A 19,603-nucleotide genomic window follows, 5' to 3' on the forward strand; every position below is an offset into this window, starting at 1 on the left:
GAGTGCACATTGCTGTTACCAACCCAATTCTATGGAAAAAGTGCATGAAATGGCTCCCTGCCCTTTGCCAGCCCTTTTCCAAAAGGCACTGGATGAACCAGGAGTTTGAAATAACACCAGAATCTCCCTTCCTGCCCTAAATGTCCCCTCACTTCTCCCTCAGCCTGCACACAAAAGCTGGGAGACATCGGATCACCAGCTCGGGCACAAGAACTGCTGCAAACCCTCTGCAAGGAGCAGAACCACCAAACAGACCAAGCTGACACAGCCAGACAGTGATGCTACTTCCATCCCTGATTTCCTGATGGCTTTAACTCCTGGGCAAGCCCATGGCTGCTCCATCCTGCTTTGCTAAACACCCCTCAGCGTGGCTGTCAATGGAGCGACCTTGGCTGGTGACCTGTGACAGCATCCAAGTCTCTGTGACAGCATCCAAGTCCCTGTGACAGCATCCAAGTGATCTGTTTGTTCCCTGGCACCTCCAGGTACTTCCCTGCACAGCCTGGACTGGACATGGCCCAGAGGGAGTGGAGGGAAAAGCATGTGAAACCCAGGCTCATCCCAAACTCTTCCAAGAAGAGTTTTCTTGGAACGGAGAGCTCTTCTTTGCCTCCCTGAAGGGGTGACTGGGAAGGGAAAAGTGACTGAGAAGGGATCCAGAAATCTCACCACAACAGAGAGAAAAGTAAGCTGGGATGAAAAATAATCTCCAGTTCATTGCTGTAATTCTGTGAAATCAAGGGAAAAGGCAGAAGAAGGATTTACACTGTGAATTGTGCTGGAATCATACAAAGGTACCAAAGTTAGAGAAATACAGAGATTTAACACACCTGTTAATTAATCACTGACACTGAGGTATAAATAAAACTTTTTTTTTCCTGGAAAAAGAATTATTTGAAGACTTCTAGAGGTTGAAAACTCATCTTCAGCAGTTCCAGGCATCTGCAGTGCTCCCACACTGAACCACGACGCTTCCCACACCAACCCACAGCGTCTCTCCTCGTTCCCCTCAGCGTCCCTTTCAGCCCCTGGTTTTCATTACCCCTTCCTCCCCCGGCCCTCTGTAGCTCCAACCCCCCTGAGACGAGATTCCCACAGGAGGAAGAGCTCAGGAGCAGAGTGTTTCTTACCATCATGGCCAGAGTTGAGCAGGTGCTCTCCCAGGTCACAGCCAAACACCCTTTCCTTGAGGATCCCCCTCTGTTTGAGTTTCTGCTTCGTTGGGCGCGACTTCATGAATGTCCGGAGGAAGGTGATGAGCTTCCCGTGCTTTTTGGACACTGCACGACAAAACAAAACCACCACTGCGGTTCAGATCTGGCTGCCTTGGGCAGAGCTTGTTCTACAGAGCACACAGGAACTGTAGCAACACTGATATCAACTATTTACAGGAACAGCTTTCCCGAGGTTCGGTATTAAACAGAGACTTGGCTTCTGTTGCAATCCCTGGCTGGTGCAGAATTAACACGAGCTGTAAGGGAGGAATTTAACACAGCTGTTTTGGATGGTGGGCAGCACGTGGGAGCCGTAATTCTCATCTCTGGAAAAGGAACAAGGCTAAACTAGACAAGCTGGTCATCTCCAGTGCAAACACAGTCTGTAATCTCTACACTCGGGAATAAACGCTTTGTTACTGGCTCTCGTTCTAGTAGTGAAAGGCACCTCCAGAACAAATGGATGACTAACAGTCTGTGAGGTCAGAGGATGTCTGCAGCTCTCTCAGTGCTGTACCTGCCCTTCCAGCACGCCTGTGCTTTCACTGAACCTCCTGCAGCTGGGCCATCCCAGGGTGTTTGACCCCCTGAGTCTTCTCAGGCCATCACAAAACAAAAACACAGAACCATGGAGTCACTGAGACTGGAAAACACCTCCAAGGTCACTGAGCCCAACCTCTGACCAAACACCACCTTGTCCCCCAGCCCAGAGCACTGAGTGCAATGTCCTGTCATTCCCTGGACACCCCCAGGGATGGGGACCCCACCACCTCTCTGGGCAGCCCATTACTGCCTTTGTTTCATTTAACAGATAACTGGAGTAGCTGATGGAAGAGAGGCAGTTTATCCCCTTCCAGAACAAACACAAGAACCTGCAAAGAGAGGAGGACGAGGAGCCCTCCCTCCAAACCTCCTGCTGGGGAAACCGGTCCCTCTGCCAGAACCATCCAGCCCTGCTAAGGAGAGCTTAATTCCCAGTGGAAGGAAAAGGAGAGTCAGGCAGGGCAGAAGTGGGTGACAGGACCAACCTCGGGAGCAGAGGCTGGGCCCAGGTTGAATGGGAGCAGAACAATGCCCTGGAATGTCAACTGCTCTTCCTGAGGCCCCCGGGTGAAAGCCAGAGGCCTCCCCGACAAAAGTGCCATTGTGTGCATGATTTAAAAGCAGTTTAACTTCAACAGAAGAGCTCTGCTAAAGAGAACAAATCCCTGGGCACAAAGGGGCTGAGCTTTGTGAGGGAGCCTTTACAGCCCAGGAAGTTGTAAAGGCTCCTGCAGGCACCAGCAGTGGCTCTGCCCTGCTCCTCCCTCACCAGCCACACATTCCACCTGCACTAAACACACAAACACTGCCATCAAAAGTCAGCAGAGAAACACTCTGCCAAAGCAGTGACAACCCCTGGGGACAAAGGCCCATCCCTTCAGGGTCACCACTGCTCACAGGGTGAAATCCAGGGAGCAGCTCTGGAACTGGGACCCAGCACAGGAGAGAAACAGAGATGGCTGGAGAAACACCTCACACAGGGGGTTCTTCAACCACGAAACAGAACAACCCTGTCCCAAGAACATGGTTATGTCACTGATGGTTTAATCCCTTTACACAGCTGAGTATTTTTCCTTCTATTTTACCAGATATTGATGCAATCTATTTATATATATATATGTAAAATAAACGTGATTCCACTTAACATATGTGAGTAGAGCAAACTGCTTTAAACAGTCCCCTTTAGCAGTGTGACACCACCCTGATCCTCAGCACCACCTGAAACCCTAAAATCTTCCCCAACCCCACTGTGCACCCTCAGCAATCAAACCCAGATCATTTAACAAACACTGAGCACCGAGCATGACAAACTGTGGCTGTGGGGGCTTTAATTAAAGGAGTGTTTGCAGTTTGATGGGGTTTTTTAATTACACACAATAAAGGAACAGATTGTGCTGACATGCCAAACAAAGTTAGGACGGGGTTTGGTTGTATCCATCATCACAGGAAAGTGAGGGCTCATTTATCATCTCCTATCAGCCCAGCTCAAGGATAAATGGAGACAGTCTCACCCTGACTTGTGTGGAATTTCAGAAGTTAGCACCCTCAGGCTGCTGTGACAACACTGCTGGAGGTGAGAGACCTGAGACAGATGCTTTTACAACAGGCAAACAGACAAATAAAGCATTTAGTGGCACCAATAAAGCAAATATTAACATGAGTGTGTTCATTTGAATCATTTCACAGACTCCACGTACAGTTCTTCATGAAGTACCTTGCTTGGCTTAATGAAAAATGAGCCCATCAGAGAATGGATTTTAAATGGAGAAAAATGCATCTAACTCCAGTCCTGCAGGAATTCTACTGCCAGTAGATCACCAAGTGACTTCTGGGTGTCACCTCAGGCCCTAAAACCAGAAAAAAAGGTGCAATGGATGCACTTCCATGATCCAGAGAGGTACTACTTGGCTTGGAATCGATGCTTGAACTTCACTGACCAGAAAAGTGACCTGAGTTTTTAAAACACAATAAATCTGCTCTGCCTTTAAGCCACTCGGTGCAGGTTAAAATAATTGTCTTGTTTTCTGCACCATTAATCACACTCCCAGGGACTCCCTCCCCTAGTGAGCTGGTGCAGCAGCCCAAGACTGTCGGGGCAAGTTTGGTCCCCAGAAATTCCCTACTCCAGAGCCCGCTGGAAGGTCTGAATGGCTCCTTGGTCACACACTGCCTGCTCTGGAGGAGACCCTCTCAGCCTAAAGCAGGCTCAGAGTGTCAGACCCACACAGGAGTGATTCACTGAGAGCACTGCGGCTCCTCCTGGGTGGGGAAGAACAAGAAGAGCAGTCACATCTGTGCTGACAGGTTGTTAGAAAGAACAAAGAGGGGGTAGGTGGGTGAGGAGGGTGAGCTCTGCTCAGGAGCTGTGGGAGCTGCCCTCCTGCAGGGAAAGGTGAGATCCTCTCCACCCAGGAACAGATCTACCAGTGTTACAAACTCAGCAGATGTGGATAAAACAATCAGCCCTTTCCTACCTTCCTTGTCCCAGTGGCAAAGCAGGGATGTGATCCATCTGCTCCCCTCCCAGCCTGGGTCTCCACATGAGGTGTTCAGGCTGACAAGTGTCACAGTGGAAATTCAGAAACCAGCACTACTAAGAGATAATTTTAAATGGTTGCTCTCCCCAGAGATGCTGCTGAGTTATCACCTGACAGCCAAGCCAAACTACACCAATATCCCATTTACTCCTATTGCTTTCCACCTCAGATTTAACCATAGATAAAACACATATTATAAAGCACATTATTTACCAAGAAATGGAGACCTTCCTAGAAGCAGTAGGGGCTGCTTTTCCTCAGAAAGGCACGTCTGACTCAATATCCTGGCCTGAACAAGCAAAGACAAATTCTCCATCTAATATAACCTGGCTGCTAAAAAACCCCAACCAAAACCCAAATGGAAAAGCCCACCTGAGGCTGGGGTTTTTGCTGGCACAAATGTGTCAATTAGGAGCAAGAAAAATATCTCCCTCCTCAGCTGACATAACTGTGCTGGCCAAAGCCCTCTCAGGGTGGGAAGGGAGGGAAGGAGAAGGAGAACTCGTGCCAGGTAGCTTGTTGAGGTTTGGGAAGGTGCCACAGTGCCTCCCTGGGGGGCATTTATCGACCCAGCCGTGCTGTTGACGCTTTACCACCAGCTTTGGCAGTGTAAGCGAGGCCCAAAATTCTCCTGACGTGGATAAAAACTGTTAAATAACAATTACCTAATCAAAAGCAGGGCTCCCTCACCCTCAGGCCCCTCAGCATTTGCTCTGTTTGCTGCACAAACCCCTCAGCCACCAGCCCCTCAAGCAGTTTCGTGCCCTTGTTCAGCACAACATGCCCTCCTGAGTTATTCAGGAACCCACAGGGATCCTCCTGCTGAGGATTCCAGCTCCTTCCTCCAAGCTCAGAGCCCGTGGTGGCACTGCTGTGTGTCCCCACACCTGTCCCTGAGGCTGCTCCGGGAGCTCAGCCACGCCATGACCTGGATTAGGAATAATCTGCAGCCTCTGATGCTCTTAGGGCAGAGCTGGAGCAGCCCAGGTGAGGGGGTGGAGGAGCCAGCCCAGGAACAGAGCTGCTGACGCCTCCTGTGTCCCCGTGGGCTCCTCAGGGGTGCAGCTCCTCGGGATTTACAGCCCTAAGAGCAGAGCACAGCCCAGCAACCCCTCGAGTCTCAGCCCAAACTGCAGCAGTGCCATGTCTGGCCATACAACCCTTCCAGAGGCCACTTCTAGAATGTACTATTGAATCACAATTAGGACATTTAACTGCCCAAAGTGGTGGCAACAGAAGGAAAGGTAGGATGGAGAAAAGCAGTGGCTGCTGACTCCTGGGTTTTGATCATGGAGACCAAACAAGGAGAAACCTTTCAACTAACTCAGCCTTACTGTGCCCCCAAATTTGTTTGGTACAGGCATTTTCTTTCCATTTTCAGCAAGAAAAACCCCACGAGGCAAAGGCTCCAAGAACAAAACACAATCCAGCCACTCCTGCAGGAGGGGACAGCATCTCCCATCTGACTCACCCTGCTCTGCCCAAACACCAGGGGACATCCAGATTTTGAACAGGATCACAGAATCCCAGAATGGTTTGGGTTGGAAGGGACCTGGAAACTCATCTTAATGCCATGGGCAGGGACACCTTCCACTAGACCAGATTGCCCTAAACCCCACCCAGGACAATGGCAGCTTCCTCCAGGACAACCTTCCAAACCCTCTGCCTGCTTCCCAAAGCCTCTGCCTGCTTCCCAAAGCCTCTGCCTGCTTCCCAAAGCCTCTGCCTGCTTCCCAAACCCTCTGCCTGTCCCCTCCAGCCTTATCAGCCTTTTATTTAAGGGAAAACAACCCCTGTTCCACAATGAAAGAGCACTGATATTTTGGGTTTGCACTCCTGCCTGGACAAAATCCCCTTCCCAGGGTCACAGCATCACGTTTTCTGATACAGGGCTGGTAAACTTTGACTCCAAGAGAACGGTCTTGGAGGGTGTTTGCTGACCCACATTCCCAGCACATGGCAGGCTGCTGTTCCTGTGGTTCCCAGTGATTTCACAGGTCACAGCACCCAGCTGGCCCCCGCTGAGCTCAGAGGCAACCCCAGGTGTGGCTGCAGAGCTCCAGATACACAAACAAACGGCATCAACCAGCCCCGAAATCAAAGGTGGAAAAAGGTGTGGGAACGCTGTAAAGAAAGGGATCACAGAGCAGAAGTGAAATCCATCCTCTCTGAAGAGAGATTTACAGCAAGGCATGCCAAAATGTTTCCAGGCTACGAGCCCCTCCAGAGCCATTCTCCTCTAAAATTAAACTGCTGCAGGGAGAGGGAGAGAAAGAGCAGCAACAGACTCCTTTGAAGAAAGAGCAGAAGCAGGAGATGAGAAGCTGGGCTTGGTTTTGCCACAGATTCTGCACACACTCAGGGGCACGTTTAATGGTGTGAGCACAGTGAGTTCAGCTGGGTCCCCACACAGCATCAGTTACCCTGACCCTGCCCAAAACACCAGTAAATACATTTAATATCCATCCCCTCACTTGGAAAAACACGTTCTGCAGACCCACATCTCACCGAGGAGAAATGATACCAAGCCAAGAACTGAGTCACATCTCCCAGTTCTCTGTCATGTTCCTTAGCAACAAGACATTTTCCTCCTTTCCTCCTGCCACAGCACATTCTATTTTGGAAGCTAATTTACACAGCCCTAAAAACCCCAACCAGAATGTGGAACCACGCACCACCGAGCACCAGCCTGGAGTCCTTGAGCAGGACTTGCTGGGTTGGAGGAAGGACCCAACCAACACATCAATAATCTCACTAATCTCTACACTGGGTATAAAGATTTCCAAGAGATACTCTAAAATTCCGTGGATATCAGAGTTTAAAAACATCCCTCTGTCTCCAATAACCTTCATGAATGTGTCCTGACTGATTTGCTGTAAAGAAGAGAATAATAAAATCAAAATGCTGGTGTGTTTGCTGATGCTGCAGCATTTTATCCTGTGACAGGCTGCCACCAGTTTAGGCTGGGCCCTGTGTAGGGAGAAGTCAGGAAAGATGTTAAATATGACTAATTTCAGCTTCACTTGATAAAAACCATTCAGATGAACTGTGATGATGAGAAGCAGGCAAGAACAAGGACACATCTCCAGCTACCACGAGAGCCCCACGCACATGGAGAGCAAGGCAGGTCATTGGTAAGGGCTGGTTGTGTTTCTTTACAAAGCCTGGTGATAAGGAAGCTGCATTTCATGTTGCATCTGCCCAGACTCCTGCAGCCACCCCTGGGGCAGTGTCTGCAGCCACCTCAGCACAACTCCAGCTCTTCCTTGTCCTTTCCCAACATCAGGTGGGAGTGTTGGCTCCTTTTGGTCAGTGTAGGAACATCCGGCACCAGAGATCCACCAGCCTGGGAACTCACTCCCTGCTCCTGCATGCCCAGATTATACAACACCTCCAGCTTCAGCTGCAGTTGGGTCTAATCACTCCTCCAGAGACAGGAGACTGCAAATTCAGAAGCACCCTGACAGCTTTCACTTAGCCAAAATCCCCCATCTGCAGTGACATGCACGAGGATGATCCACAGCTTGAACTGCCTGCAGACGTTTCTTCACAGCAATGAGAAAATACATTGAAGGACCAGGAACTATTTACAACAGCAAAACCTCTCTCCATCTTCTTCTGCCAAATTTCCTGAGTGTTCATAATGGGGTAAGAATGACAACCACCAGTTGAGGCAGACACAAAACCATATCACCTATGTTTGATACCAAGAAATCTGTTTTACTTTCCAATTTAAAGGCATGATTAATCTTTTCACAGACTCTAAGGCCATAAGGGAGCAGTAGGATAATACAACCTGACCTCCTGAAGAAACAGAGCCCAGGACATCTCTGAAGGACAGCACACCTACCCCAAGGGAAGTGCTATATGGTTAGGAGATACAGATCAGTTATTTATGGAGCTGAAGGCTGACACAGGAGGGAGGTTCCAAAGGTCCAAAGGCTGACGAGGTCAGTCTATTAATTCTATTAACAAGTTTGAATTGCATCTGGGAAAATAAAGCAGCGCTGGCTAACAGAGTGTCAGTGATGGTGCAGCAGGGACAGGCTGGGTCAGGCAACTCCTGAGCCCCAGGGTGCAGCTGGGGGGAGGAAATAATGATGGATGGGGCTGCAGGGCAAAGTTATCAGAGGCCAAAACTGGAAAAGCAGGGGGATTGAAAATAACCCAACAGAGATGAGAGCAGCCAGCACACAAGGGTCAGCAGCTCAGGTGACCCCAAAGGGGTCAGCAGTAGGACTGGGAGACAAGAGGAACAAACTGGGAACCAAGCTGGGAGAAAAATAGCAAGAGACACTTGAAATCTCTTTTTTTCTCTTTCATTCTTACCTCATTTTGCTAAATCCCTGTGTTCCAGCAGAGTTTACTGCAGTCCTTTTGCTTATCTCGCCTACCTTGGAGATTAAGGATCCTCTTAAAAAATGATGTTCTGACTCAGGTACTATCACAGGCAGAACTAAACATGAGATCTGCCCATCAGGGAGATGGTGTCAGCCTTCCACCCACGTTCACTTTGACATACCAGGACTGTTTGACCTCACACCACACCCACAAATGTGAGACCTGACATCAAAATGTGCCTTTGTGCAACACTAAATTAACACAAAAGAGAACGTGATGCTGCAACCTGGATGTACCTCTGATAATTACACAATCTACATGATTTGAGTAGAAACCCCATTTCAGAACAACCCCAGAGGCTGTTCTGATGTGGCCCATCTGGTTAGCAAATTTCTGGAACCTCAATCAGCAGCATTAAAGACAACCAGGTAAGAATCAACATCAACAACCAGGTCACTGCACTGGATAATCCTCCAGATGCTTGAAAATCAGGGAGACAGAACACTCAAGAGCCAAGATGCCACCTAAGCCATCAGGTGACACCACAGCAGGTTCATCTCTGCCAGGAGTTTCTCCAGCTCTTCAGTGATGACAGTGCCACACATTCCCTGTTGGTGACAACTGGAGCTGTTGGTTTTCCCTCCAGATGGAATTCCTTAATGGCTCACCTCAACCTCCCTTTAACACCATCTAAACCAAAATATTATGGTCCCATCTCCAGCAACCACGGCCTCAGACAAGTCAGGAACTGCCTGTCCCCAAAGCCACACTTACCTGAAGGCAAACTGCCCTTGCCCTCCCCCACTCCCACTGTGTGCTCCACCAGCTCCCTCCCCGAGGAAAGAGCTTCCCAAGGGCCGAGGTGGAGCTGCAGCCCCCACACCATTCCCACTCCTGCTGCCACCTGGAGATCTCCCAAACCCCTGGAAGTGCCCCAGGCTGACCCTGAGTCACAGGCCTTGGAAGACACTGGGAAGGGAGCACCATTTGATTCCATCGGGAAGGGGCAGGAGCGATCCATGAGGAAAGCAGGAGGAGGCAAAGCACACAACCTCCCTTCCCAGAGCTGCTACCTCAGCCCTGGGGCAGACTCTCCTCAGGTATGTGGTGCTTCCAGCAGGATGAGGAACATCCCAGCCCTTCCCGCTCTCCCCATCCCTTCCCAAAGCTGCCTCTCTCCATTTCCACCAGCCGGAGTTCACAGCCCAGAGCAGCTGCTTTCCAATCACACCGACCTGCCCTTCCCACATTGGTTCTTTTCCTGTTTACGACTCTGACCCGTTCATACTTTAGCTCTTAACCCCGGAGATTACTCTGCCTTTGGAAGCGAAATTGCCACTCACCTGGACTGGCAACACACACAGCCAGGAGCTGCATTCACATCACAGTCACTTCACACTGCACTGGCAGGAAACAACAGCTAAAAGAGGATGAAAATGGCCTTTTGCCACACATCCTCCTCACACAGCTAAAGGAGTGTAAAAAACTTCACTGGGAGTGAAAATTGGGCCAAATAGTTTGGGGATTTGAGTAGAATAAAGTCTGCTTTTTAAGACTTAGGAATGCAGATAATGTATTGTTTTGCCTGCTTTATATTCTTTTCCTTTCTCTTCCCAGTGCAGAGCTTTGATTTCAAATGAGCCTCTTTTATCACGCCTGTGTGGTGCCCAGAACAAAGGAGGTCAGGGAAGAGTGGAAAGGGAAGGGAAAGGGAGGCCTCCTGTCTTCTCTGTCACAAATAATCAGATCCTGCAGGGCATTTAGTTCTTAAAATGGACTATGGCTTTTAGGAGGGTTTCTGAACAAATATGAACAGACGAGCCATGGCTACTTGCAAAGTGTCTCCTGTGATCACAGTAACAGCTCTCCCTGGGAATTTTATTTTCCAGAGTGTGCATCCCCTGCCCCAGGCCTCCAGCAAACAAAGGGCTGGCAGTTTTAAATAGGAAGCCCCTTTCTCCTGCACAACAGCATCGATAATATTAATGCTCAGGAACGCATTCTATGTCCTCCGAGTGCCAGTGTGGGGAGGGAGGCAAAACAAAAAGATAAAGTGATATGCAAAAATCTATTGAAATTTAAATTCTAGACATTCCCATCTGTCAGCTGCCTCTCTGGGAGGGAGGTATAAATCCCAGAGGGAAGCAGTGATCTTCAGCCCTGCAGGCCAGGACCATGCAGGACCCCTGACTGCAGGGAGCTGCTCTCTGGAATTCCTTCTCCCCTGGGATTTGGGTGGGAATCCTCACACAAATCCTCCCGGACATGAAAGAGGCTGCCTTTAACAGCTGTGGTTCCCTACACACCCATGACTCTGGAGTAAATCCAATAAAACAGTTTACAACTATGGACCTGGTGCACAGCAAGGTGCAACAGAGACCTGGAGTCAGAGGTTAAAGGGAAACAGGAGTAAAACAATCAGCAAGGAGGGAGAGAGGAGGAAGTATGTTAATTTAATCGGTCTCTGGTTGGCAAGAGAACCCAACCCCCGAGCCAGGGAACCTGCCCAAGGGCACAGGTCCCCCAGGATCTTTTTTCTCTCCCAGTAAGAACACAGGTGACAGCATAAGTAAAACAATCAGCAAGGAGGGGGAGAGGAGGCACCGACCAGGGGGTCTGAAGTATCACAGAATCCCAGAATGGTCTGGAAAGGGACCTTACAGATCCTCTTGTTCCGTGGGCAGAACACCTTCCACTAGAGCAGGTGACTCCAAGCTCCGTCCAACCCGGCCTTGACCCAGGGACAGAATATCCACAACTTCCCAGTGCCTCTCCACACTCGCAGCAAAGAATTTCCCCCCAGCCCCTCATCTAAAGCGTGTGCCAAGCGCCCCTTCCCTGCTGCACGGCCAGAGAGAACCCCCCTCATTCCCGTCCCAAGCCACTTAATTCCCACACTAAATACCTGGCGAGTTACTAAGCAACAAGTGGGCGCAGGCACCTAAAAATACTCCCGGATCCTGCCGTGCCCCGAGGGCCGGGGCTGCCTTACCTGCCCCGCTCGGTGCCCGCCCGGCTCCGGGTGCGGGTCCGGTCCCCGCGGGCTCCGCTCGGCTCGGGGGATGCGCTCGCAGCTCTGCGGCTCCTGCCAAGCCCCTCCCCGGCCCTGCTCCTCCTCCCGCAGGTGCCTCCTTCCTCCTCCTCCTCCTCCCTTGTTCCCTCCCTCCTCTCCCGGCTCCCGCAGACGCTGCCATCCCCGCTCCCTCCTCCCGGTGCCCCCCGGCAGAGGATGCGCAGGGAGGGAGGGATGGGGGGCAGCACCCGGCTCGGGTCTAAACACAGAAATATAAACGAAGTAAAAAAAAAAAATTTTTTTTTAAAAATTCATATAAAAATAATAAATATAATCAAGTAAATAATAAATTATAAATAATGATGATGATAAAATTAAAATAATAAGTAATTAGGGACGGTCTAAAATAAAGTAAAATAAAGTAAATTAAGGACGGTCTAAAATATAAATAAATATAAACAAAAATATAAGACCATCTAAATATATAAAAATATATATACGTATACAAGATATGTATATATGTAATATATATTTAATATATTTCTATATGTGCACATAAACACAGAAAATATATATTTATATATGATGTGTATATACATAATATAAAGACATATTTTATGTATTTATGTATGCACATAAACAGAAAATATATATTTATATATTTGTATATACATATGTTTTATGTATTTATGTGCATACACACAATATAGGAAAGATATTTAAATGTGTGTATGTACATAATAAATATATTTATATATTTATATGCATATACATGTAAATTTATAATATATATAATATAAATGCACATATGTATAAAATGTACAGGAGGTGTGACAAGAAGGCTCTGCTCGGTGGTGCCACCCACTAGGACACGAGGCCACGGGCACAAACTGACGCATGGAAGTTCCACTGGAATTCCAGGAGGAGCTTCCTTCACTGTGCAGTGACAGAGCACTGAGCAGGCTGCCCAGGGGGGCTGTGGAGTGTCCCTTCCAGCACCCCCTGGACACAGTGCTGTGCCCTGTGCTCTGGGATGGCTCTGGGAGGGGGTCCCTCCCAGCCCAGGCCATGCTGTGATCCTGTGATCCACGCTGTGGATATTCCCTGTGTGACCCTGGCTGTAACCCTGCTCCTTCACCCCCAGGGGCAGGATGGACCCCGTCCCCTCCCACCTGGCAGCTCCCCTGGGGAAACACAGGGGCCAGCAGAGCTCTACTCACTTTGATCCTTGGCTTTCTCCTTTCCTTGCTCCTTCACAGCCCAAGAACTACAGAGCACAGCGTGGGGAGGGCCCAAGCCCAGCGCCACGAGGGCTGCAGAGCTCAGGGGTACGTCTGTGCCACCCCCCACTCTCACTGCACACCCCCAGTGCACTCTAAAGGTGTGTGTCAGCATGGCCAAGAGGGACATGCCTGGGTGGCCCCATGGAAACAGTCCCAGCTTGCACACACCTGCCCCACAGCCCCGGGACAGCACCCAGGGGGTCCCCCTGTTAATCCAATCACAGAGAGATTCCCACTCCCAGGGGCTGTTAACCAGCACAGTCAGTGGCTGCATTGATCAGATCACTGCAAACAAGCTCCACTAAAAACTCCCCCGGAGTTGTGCTGTTTAAAAGCCAAGCAGAAGGACAGGGCTCATTTTAGAGTGACCCAGTTCCAGCCCAGGTCCAACCCAGCTGGGCCAGGGCAGAGACACCACGGCCTGACCTCACCCCCAGCACTGCCATCCCGGCATCCGGAGCAGGGATGAGAGCCAAGGAGGTCAGGAAGCCTCAGCCAAGTCTTCCAGCCTTTTTCTAATGCCACTGGAGCTGTGGCCTTACCTGCAGTTACCACTCACGACTAAATTCTGCCCTGTGCTGTAACCACTCTGACTTGGAGCCCCCAGTTCAGGCTGGAACCAGCTCATCAGCCCCAGGAATTGCTGTCACACTTTGGGATCAGCAGATAAAGGTGCACAACCTCAGGATCACAGGGATTAGGGAGAAATTTGCTTCTCTACATGCAGAAATCTCGATGATCGGGGGGAGAGCTCCTTTCTGTTGGTGCTCAGCTTTCTCCTCGAGCCAGTGTGGTGTTTTCAGGACTGTTTGCTGACTCACATGTCCCGATAACACCCCTTCTCCAGCTCCTCACTGCGCTTGGTGTTTATGGCTGCTCTTGTTTTGCTTGGACAATGATCACAGTGTCACGGCATGTTTTAGCTCAGCAGCCAAGCATGACTCCTAAATCCACTCCTCTGTGCACAATTCCAAACACAAACCCTTCTCCCTGGTACCGAATCACCACTCCAGGAACATTCTTCCTGTTGAGCCTGTTGATAAAAGCTGGTAAATCCCCTAAAACTGGGGAAATGAACACACCAGAAGCCAGGCTGTTCCAAACTTACATGGAAAATGCACACAGGATTCCAAACAGCACTGCAGGGCAGAAACACCCCCAGCTACCCAGAACTGCCAGCATGTGTTATATGGTTCCTATAAAACTATTTTTTTCCTTTTTAATGTAGGCCAGGCTTAGTTAGGAAGGATCCTCCAAGGCTGATGAACCCTGTTGTGACAAAATGGTCCATTCACACACTTTGCTGGTGCCCAGTTTCAAATTAAGGCCCAATCCTATTTTTGCTCTAAAATTAAGAGCTGCACTCCCAGTAACAGAGAGCTCCCCCAGCTGCAGACCGGGGTTTTACCTTTGAGATTACTGCTCTGAGGAGGTATTTCACTACCTGGTGTAAAATGACACACCTTCCCCCCCACCTGCACTTGTTTCCTGTAAAGGAAAATCCTTAATCCCTGTTAGAAAATGCCTTTCTTTTAGGAATGAAACTTGAGCAACCAGGGATGTGGCTTTTCTGCACCTGCACGGGGGGTCTCTGCCCCCAACAGAACTGGGGTGTCCTCCTGCTGCTTCTGAATATTGGACTGAAAATAATAAAATAATCATATGTGATCATTTTCCTTTCCTAATTTCTTTTGCCAGATAATTTTAAGCCACTAATTTATTTTTTTTTTTATTAAGCAAGTGAAAAAGATACACCCTCCACTACTGAGGTGTTGATCAGCCTGCCATGGAGTAGAGAGGTAGATAATGAATGTCTTATCTTTTAAACTCAGCTAATAAGCCCAAGCATTTGAAATCACAGACAGAAAAGGTCCATCTGTGTGCCTGTCACAAATACAGTCCTGAAGTTTACCCTGTCCTCCAAAAGTTATTTCAGACAGAAGCACTGGGGGGAAATTAAGATTATAGATGAAAGTAGACTGGGGGATTAAAAACCCCCAACAGAGCAGCACATCACACAACAGACTGCCATGGAAAACCTTAAAATACCTTTAAATGTGGGGCACACACCACATCCCTGCCCAAACCGAGACCTTCCAAGGAATCCAAACATTATGGATTTGCCAGGGTATATTGTCCAGCCCCACTCACTTCCAACTCGAATTCCTGGTTTCACACAGACACTTCCTTGCAGGTGTAGCGACATCACTGATCCCTATGGGATGGAATCAAGAGCTCCAGCACCCCTTCTTTGTGCACACACAGAGGTGATGCTGCAGCTGCTCAGCCTTTGGGAACTTCCCAGGCCCAGGTTTTAAAGGGAAGATTTAAAGATTTGACCTATTCATGGCATGACCCTCAATAAATCCATGTGCCAATGCAAGCAGAGGTCAGGGCTATGTGCCATCACCCAAGGTTAAAGCTGCCTCCAAGTATTTCTAAGCCAACTTGTCTCCCACACTAATATAGAGAATTATTCAGGAGAAAAGCAGAGGAAAACCAGAGCAGAACAAACTCCCTCTTCCCATGACTGCAAAGCTTTCAGCACAACTGCAGAGTTCTGCTCAAGCCAACTATTCTTAGAGTTGAGTCCCATTTTGACAGAGCTTGTGAGAAAGGAAGAAACATGTAGTTTAAAAATAACAAACCCCTCAACCTGAATAAGTGGAGAGTGAGAAAGCTGCACAGAACATGTGAAGAGGAAGTTGGCCTTATTAATAGCACATAGTGCCTTCAACACCCCTGCACTGGGCCAAGTTTCACCCCTTTGCTTCACAGTACTCATCCTATTTTGGTGGATTCAACCTCTCCAAGCCCCAAATACCAGGGATGCTTCCATAACAAACATCAATACAGCTCTTTTTTACCTGCACATTTGCAATTATTCCTGAACTGATGCCTGCAGACTGTGCGTGGATCCCTTCTTCCTTTTCTTTTCCAGTTAAAATTCACCGGGAAACATGGCCAAGACTCACCACAAAATTACCTGTGGGTCCAGCTTCTTCAAAAGCCTCAGTGACCACACACAGGGAGGAACTGCACTACGGGGAACACAGCAATTAATGTGGCTCTTCCCTCTCCCTGTTCCAGGCACTTCCCTGGGCTTCCAGGAGGTTGATTGCCAGTGCTGTAATTACACCAGTAGTGCCTCCCAGTGGGGATGTAGGATATGCTGGGATGGAGCAGAGCTCTGCTGCTTCCCTTGGGATCCCCAGAGCTGCCAAAGCACTCCTCTCTCATGAGCCTGCACCCCATCAGGAGCTTTAGGGTGGCCTGGTTGGGTTTTTTTTGGGAAATACACTGTGTATCTCTCAGCTCTGAGTGTGGCCTTTTTCAACCTTCCAGCAGACTCAGCTATGCCAGGGAAAACCTGAATGCAAACCTGGTGGGAGCTGGAGACTGAGGCTCCTTCCTGGGATTGCAGAGAGGAGCCAAAAGGTCACCAGAGCCACCACCTGCCTCAGCTTGCACCTCAGGGTTACACCAGACAACACCCCTGTGCACAGCTGAGCCCTGCAAACCACGTGGCACTTGTTCCTGGAGCCACACAGGCTCCACTCCCTGGGGGCTGGGAGGGCTCAAGCAGGGCTTGGACAGGTTGGAAAACTCTCTTTTGACTTCAGCTAAAAAAAAGAAGGTACAAACGAAGCAGCAGAACCAAACTGTATCTTCATCTTCTTCCCAGGTCTCTGCAGATGCCTTTCTAGTTCAGTCCAGCTTCTCTCCTGGTCTTCCCCCCAAGGATGGGTCTCCTGCCCTGCCACGGCTCCCCCCAGACCCTCCAGACCCTGCTCTTCTCCTCCAGGCTTCCAAAGCCAGGCCTCTGGAAGGAAATGTCAACCAGCTGACTCCCCCAAGTCGCTGAGAACCACCCAGGCAGTTTCCATAGCACCAGGGAATGTCTCAGAAACAAGGGCTTGCTCAGCCTGCAGATACTGCACCAGCTACAAACATCACCCAAACTCCAGTCTGTGGGGGAGAAACACAACCAGGGGTGCTTAGAAAGCACCAAAGTGGACTTTGGGGCTTCCTGCCATTGTCAGAAAAACATCTGTACTGTTAAAGGATTAAAGGATTAAGGAGGAAGGAAAAATACATTGGCTCCTAATACCTCATGTCCCTAGGAACTTGGGGAAATACTTCAAATTCTTGCTCTTCTCTCACTTAGGAGTTAGCCAAGCCATTTTATTGAGGTGGACAGGAAAAGCATTTCAGATTTGCCACTGCAGAACTAAATTCAAAAGCAAGTTCCACATAAAAACACACTGTCATTGAGAGAGCACAGAAAAAAATATTCGACACTTCTGAACCCTAAAACCTGCTCCAGGTAAATCACTGCTCGTCCCAGTTTGGTGAAGAGCTCCCCAAAACTGCAACTCCCTGGCACCTGCATCCACAATGTACCTGCCATTCTCTTAAAATGCTGCATTCTGGAGCAACCTCAGGAATCCAAAAGGTGCTCTCCTGCAGAGGGGAGATGGAGAAGGCTGAGAGTGACTCCTCAGTCCCCAGCAGGACAGATGCTGCTATTGGGATGCTCCCACACCCCCAGCCCTCCCTGGCCAGGGAACACAGAGCCTGTAATGCAGAATTCCTGGCTGTCCCTTCCCAGCCCACAGGAGCTGGGAGCTGTTCTCTCTCCCGACTCCCACTTTTCCGGCAGGATCGCAGATTTTATGGTGCACATTCCACGGAGCACCAGATGAATCCTGGATATAGCAGCACTTCCACAGCTCAGCCCACAGCCCTCATCCCTTCCTGTTTCTGCCAAAAAAAACGAGAAGGAACAAAAGGAGGGGGAAGAATCACTTGAAACAAGGGATGCAAAGAGAAGACTCCAAGGAAAAGAAAAACTAAGGAAAACGCTGTTGCAGTTCTGATTTCAACTTCAGATTTAAAGACCTAAAAAGACTAACCAGTCTCACAGCTGTGCAGTAAATCCCCTTCTCCTAAACCCAGGTAATTACTGGAGCAATTCACAGTCAGTAATACCAGAACTCACTGCCCTGAGAGCAAACGATGCAACAGAACAATGGAAGGTGAAGTTGCACATTCCTGCTGTATCCAAGACACAAACTACCAGCAAAATAATACTGTGTTTTTTTTCATAAAGCAAGCATCAAGCACTTATTATGGCAGTGAAATAAAGCCCTAAAGCCTAGTTTAAAAATAAATCCGCCTTTGGTGACTTGAGGAGGTACAATGGGAAGCCAGACAAGGATTTCAGCAGAGGCAGAGCTTTACACATAAACCACAAGAAGATTTGCAGTCAGTTGAAATACAATTAGAAGAGATGCCTGGCACTTAGCAAGCACTTAAATCACTGAATTGCACAAGCACTGGCCTCTTTAATAAACTGAAATGCTATACCAGTTGTTGGATAGCGGGATATGCCTCTCCTAAAATTCCACTTACTTCTTTCCGAGCACTCAAGAAGAACAAAAGTCCAGGTAGGATTTAACAAAACAAATACACTGAAATGCCCGTCGTCAAAAATATCTCTCAATAAGTGAGGATGAGTTTGTTTTTGTCCCAGGGACATATCTCTGCTCCTCAGTTCCACTGGAACACTTTAATTTTACCTAATGCTACTTTCTGAAGAGCTGCAGAAGGTTGTCATGGCAATGCCAACACAGCACAGTTGTTTTGTGCTCTCACTCTGCATCTGGGCACGTTTACACTGCCAGAAAACTGCAGCATTTAACCACATCTCTTTCCTCTCTTATTCAAACAAGTCCTTTCTTCCACAGCGTGGTCACAGAGGGTTTGGAACCCTCTTTGGATAGATCTCTCTGAGGCCCAAATTGAAAGCCTGGGGAAAGAAGAACACTTTATATTTAGCAATTCAGCAGCTGGAGGGGGAAAAGAAGCTAAATTGTGATACACAGATTAATATCCACGTGGCTACTCATACACAGGGGTGTTAAACATCACCCTCAAGATCTGGACTCAGTGAATCTGCACGAAACCACCAGCAGAAAATCTGCCTGTGAGAAGGTGGATGCTCAGAATCAGGTTTTTAATATAAAAAAACCCTCATAACACGCTATTTCAACTACATCTACCTTCTGCCAGCAAAGCTAGGGAGTTAGTGAGGGGTTATTGCTACAACACACAGGGTTAGGCTTGGTTAGGACAGAGATGGTGCATGAGGGGCTCTACCTGGGCTCAGGTGGGGCTGGTTCAGAGCCTTGGCAACATGTGCAGAGCCTGGTTCTACATTATCCATCTCCAAATCTGCACATGGTTCAGGGCAGGGGCGAAGGGACAGAGGGGCAGACACAAGGCAAGAGCAAGGACACAGTTAAATTAAACATCTGCAGGAGACCAGCAATTCAACATGTAGGGGCAGCAGCTGGAGAAATGCAGAGTTCAGTGCTGGGCATGAAGAGCTGGAGCTTCTCTGGCTTGTTCTAGGCCTGAACTACTCCTGCCTGACAATGTCTGTGGGCAAAAAGGAGCTCACAGGATGGGCAGCAAACAAAGGGGAGGTGAGCTGAAATGAGCTGAGTGAACCCCAAATCTGAGCTGAAATGAGCTGAGTGAGCACCCAAATCTGAGCAAACCCCAAATCTGAGCTGAAATGAAGTCAGTGAGCACCCAAATCTGAGCTGAAATGAGTGAACCCCAAATCTGAGCGGAAACGAGCTGAGTGAACCCCAAATCCGAGCT

At 48.9% G+C, this 19,603-nt stretch overlaps 2 protein-coding genes across 6 annotated transcripts in view; one reads left to right on the plus strand and one right to left on the minus strand.

Annotated features, from left to right (window-relative positions):
• ST3GAL4 (ST3 beta-galactoside alpha-2,3-sialyltransferase 4) overlaps positions 1–19,603 on the plus strand; it is a 1,214,471-nt gene that overhangs the window by 893,630 nt on the left and 301,238 nt on the right. The gene's annotated exons all lie outside the window — the stretch shown is intronic.
• Positions 1–19,603, minus strand: part of ARHGAP32 (Rho GTPase activating protein 32) — a 216,355-nt gene that overhangs the window by 33,204 nt on the left and 163,548 nt on the right. For 4 of the 5 annotated variants that reach the window (XM_050323042.1, XM_050323041.1, XM_050323040.1 and 1 more), the window contains one exon: positions 1,131–1,280. In XM_050323042.1, the coding sequence (XP_050178999.1) occupies positions 1,131–1,280 (150 nt within the window). Of the gene's footprint in view, positions 1–1,130; positions 1,281–11,627; positions 11,748–19,603 lie in introns of those variants that run through there. The other variant, XM_050323045.1, reaches the window with a different exon arrangement.

This window comes from Myiozetetes cayanensis, unplaced genomic scaffold, assembly GCF_022539395.1.
Source record: "Myiozetetes cayanensis isolate MyiCay16 unplaced genomic scaffold, myiCay2020 scf29, whole genome shotgun sequence".
In the NCBI taxonomy this organism is placed as follows: domain Eukaryota; kingdom Metazoa; phylum Chordata; class Aves; order Passeriformes; family Tyrannidae; genus Myiozetetes; species Myiozetetes cayanensis.